The sequence below is a fragment of the Octopus bimaculoides genome, chromosome 20, assembly GCF_001194135.2.
Source record: "Octopus bimaculoides isolate UCB-OBI-ISO-001 chromosome 20, ASM119413v2, whole genome shotgun sequence".
NCBI lineage: Eukaryota > Metazoa > Mollusca > Cephalopoda > Octopoda > Octopodidae > Octopus > Octopus bimaculoides.
This window is the reverse complement of record NC_069000.1, coordinates 37,106,729-37,108,558: the sequence shown is the minus strand read 5'-3', so window position 1 is coordinate 37,108,558 and position 1,830 is coordinate 37,106,729. Positions and strand designations below refer to the sequence as shown.

General features: G+C 37.2%; 1 protein-coding gene across 1 annotated transcript in view; it reads right to left on the bottom strand.

Moving 5' to 3' along the window:
• Positions 1 to 1,830, bottom strand: part of LOC106871144 (protein shifted-like) — a 92,118-nt gene that overhangs the window by 27,826 nt on the left and 62,462 nt on the right. The window contains exon 5 of the mRNA XM_014917454.2: positions 397 to 495. Coding sequence (XP_014772940.2) covers positions 397 to 495 — 99 coding nt within the window. The remainder of the gene's footprint in view (positions 1 to 396; positions 496 to 1,830) is intronic.

The window sequence follows — 1,830 nt, the reverse complement described above, 5'->3', positions numbered from 1 at the left end:
GTGTGTGTGTGTGTGTGTGTGTGTGTGTGTGTGTGTGTGTGTGTGTGTGTGTGTGCAAGTGTGATGCATGCGTATTAAATGCGCGTTTATACTATTTGGAAGGACAACATTTCCTTTAGCTTTTTCCATACGGTATCCAGATATAATTAAACCTATCAAGTCATCAACGTGCTGACCTTTCAAGAGTGAATTTATGTCAACAAAACTGTTTTCTCCCTTTCTCACCTTCTATCTTGCCTTCTCTCTCTCTCTCTTTCTTTCGCACACACACTCATTCCGTACTTCAGTATATTATATACACATACACACATATATACACAGACATATATACTCACATACGCATACACACACACATATATATAGATATATATATATACATGACATGTATTTACTTACCTACTTCACATATGGTTCCGGAAAATTTTGGTGGACATCTGCACACATTGTTACCAACGCAGGTCCCTCCGTTTTTACAAGGAGATTTGTTACAGTGCTCTGAAGAAAGAAAAACATAGCAATTAAAACGAAATATATATGAAATTATTATTATTATTATCATTATTATTATTATTATTATTATCATTATTATTATTATTATTATTATTATTATTATTATTATTATTATTATTAATATTATTATTATTATTATTATTATTATTATTATTATTATTATTAAGGCGGCGAGCTGGCAAAATCGTTAGCACGCCGGGCAAAATGCTTAATGGTATTTCGTCCGTCCTTACGTTCTAAGTTCAAATTCCACCGAGGTCGGCTATGGGTTTCATCCTTTCGGGGTCGATAAATTAAGTATCAAGGAAACACTGGGATCTATGTAATCGACTAGTCCCTTCCCCCACAAATTTCAAGCCTTGTGCCAATAGTAGAAAGGATTATCATTGTTGTTGTTGTTGTTGTTGTTGATGGTGTGTGGCAAACGTTCGTGATTTTTCCAAAAGCATTGGTAATGTGAGTTGAAATACAAGACGACGTCGTAGTTTTGGCTCGGAAACGAAATCCTCTCCAAAATATAACCATGGAATTATTACAATAATTTTAGGGAAGTGGGTATGTTGTTGTAACTTTCCTGCACATAAAAGCATCACAGAATAGTCATGGAAAAGTAAAAACGATCACTTTTAATAGCACTTGTGATATTGCATCCGCTATCCTTACAATTCCCGATAAAATTATTTCACACTAACATTTACAGTTACATTCCCGTTCAGAGATCTTGATCACGTCATGGAAATCATGTTGCTGGTCCTATGAGTTATAGGGCTCAAGAATTTTTTAAATAAAACTGTATTATATAGTGTATATACATGTGTATGTCTGTGTGTATACGCTTAGGTGCAGGCGTGGCTGTGTGGTAAGAAGCTTGCTTCCAAACCACATGATTCCGGGTTCAGTCCCACTGCAAGGCACTTTGGGCAAGTGTTTTCTACTATAGCTTCGGGCCGACCAAAGCCTTGTGAATGGATTTGGCAGACGAAAACTGAAAGAAGCCTGTCGTATATATGTGTATGTGTGTGTGTGTGTGTGTGAGTTTATGTCTGTGTTGCCACGTCCCACCCACAGCTTGACAGCTGGTGCTGGTTTGTCTACGTCTCCGTAATCTAGCGGCTCAGCAAAAAGAGACCGATGGAATAAGTACCAGACTTTAAAAAAATGTCCTGGGTTCTATTTGTTCGACTAAAACTCTTCAATACGGTGCCCCAGCATGGCCGCAATCAAAAAATGACTGAAACAAGTAAAAGATAAGAATAAATATACTCACACACACACACACACACACACACACACACACACACACACACACACACACACACA